Source organism: Mustela nigripes, chromosome X, assembly GCF_022355385.1.
Source record: "Mustela nigripes isolate SB6536 chromosome X, MUSNIG.SB6536, whole genome shotgun sequence".
Classification (NCBI taxonomy): Eukaryota; Metazoa; Chordata; class Mammalia; order Carnivora; family Mustelidae; genus Mustela; species Mustela nigripes.
The window spans coordinates 2,085,466-2,086,821 of NC_081575.1; the positions used below are offsets into that span (position 1 = coordinate 2,085,466).

The window sequence follows — 1,356 nt, forward strand, 5'->3', positions numbered from 1 at the left end:
ATAACATTAATAATAATAACAACAAATATTTGGAAACCCATGGCTCAAAGAAGGAAACCGAAGAAACTTAGAAAATATTTCAAACTGATTAATTTAAAAAATACAACTTACCCAAGTTAGTGAGGCAGCTAAAGAAACAATCAGCAGAAAATGTTTTACTCCTAAGTAGGTGCATTAGAAAAGAAAGGCATAAAATCAGTGACCCAATGGTCCATTTAAAGAAACTTAAAAAAAAAAGAGTGAACTAAATGTAAAATGAATTGGCTGAAAAAATGTTACAGCTAAAAGAAGAAATCAGTAGTAGAAAGCAAATTGTAGATATTTAACAGAGCCATACATTTTTTTAAAGGAGAAACAAAACTGATAAAGCCTTAGTGAGACTAATCAAGAAAAAAGGGAAGGAATACTTATTACCAACATCAGGAATGGAAGAGTGTTATTGCTATAGATGAGACAGACATTAAAAAGATAATGCAGGGAATATTTTGGAAAAAATAATGCCAAAAATTTGAATACTTGACTTATTTCTGGGGGAGAGGAACTTCCTTATTTTTTTAAGATTTTATTTATTTGTGATGCACGCATGCACACACACACAAGTAGGGAGAGGGGACAGCAGAGGGAGAAGCAGCCTCCCTGTTGAGCAAGGAGCACGATGCGGGACTTGATCCCAGCACTGTGGGATCAGGACCTGAGCCGAAGGCAAACCCTTCACTGACTGAGGCCCCCAGGCGTCCTTAAAAACCACCTTTCTTAAAGTGATATCAGAAAGAATAGAAAATTGGACTAGGCCTATGTCTGGTAAATAAACTAATGTATCATCACAAAAATTTTCTAAACTCAAAATGCGGAGTGGAAGCACTCGAGGGCACCACTGCAAAGGACGTGAGGCTTTGACTATGTAGTAGGGTAGCCTATGGTATGGTAGGTATGAACATATCTCTCACCCCTTGAAACCCACGGCTGAGGCTCACATTGTGACCGTCTGTGTGCCCCTATCTAGTCATTTCTCTCCACCCTCAGGTTCTCAGCAATGGCGATGCCACTGGCAATGCTGCTTGACTGGTGCAGGTGGATGGGTGTGAACGCACACCGTTCCCTGCTCATCCTGGGCATCCCTGATGACTGCGGGGACCAGGAATTCCAGGAGGCCGTGCACGCTGCCCTGTGGCCCCTGGGCAGGTACCGACTGCTGGGCAAAGTGTTCAGAAAGGAGCTTGGATGCAAGGTCGCCTTGGTCGAGTTTCCTCAGTATTTAAACCGAAGTTTGATCCCTCGACAGATACCAGGCGAAGGAGGACCCTGGCCTGTGGTCTTTCTGCCCCAGGCCCCTGATTCAGAGTCACAGGATAGACC

The 1,356-nt window shown here is 43.1% G+C and overlaps 1 protein-coding gene across 1 annotated transcript in view; it reads left to right on the forward strand.

The window, feature by feature from the left end:
- The first annotated feature begins 1,039 nt into the window (after window positions 1-1,039).
- The window catches only part of PNMA6E (PNMA family member 6E), a 2,663-nt gene continuing 2,346 nt past the window's right edge, over window positions 1,040-1,356 (forward strand). The window contains exon 1 of the mRNA XM_059385921.1: window positions 1,040-1,345. Coding sequence (XP_059241904.1) covers window positions 1,040-1,345 — 306 coding nt within the window. The remainder of the gene's footprint in view (window positions 1,346-1,356) is intronic.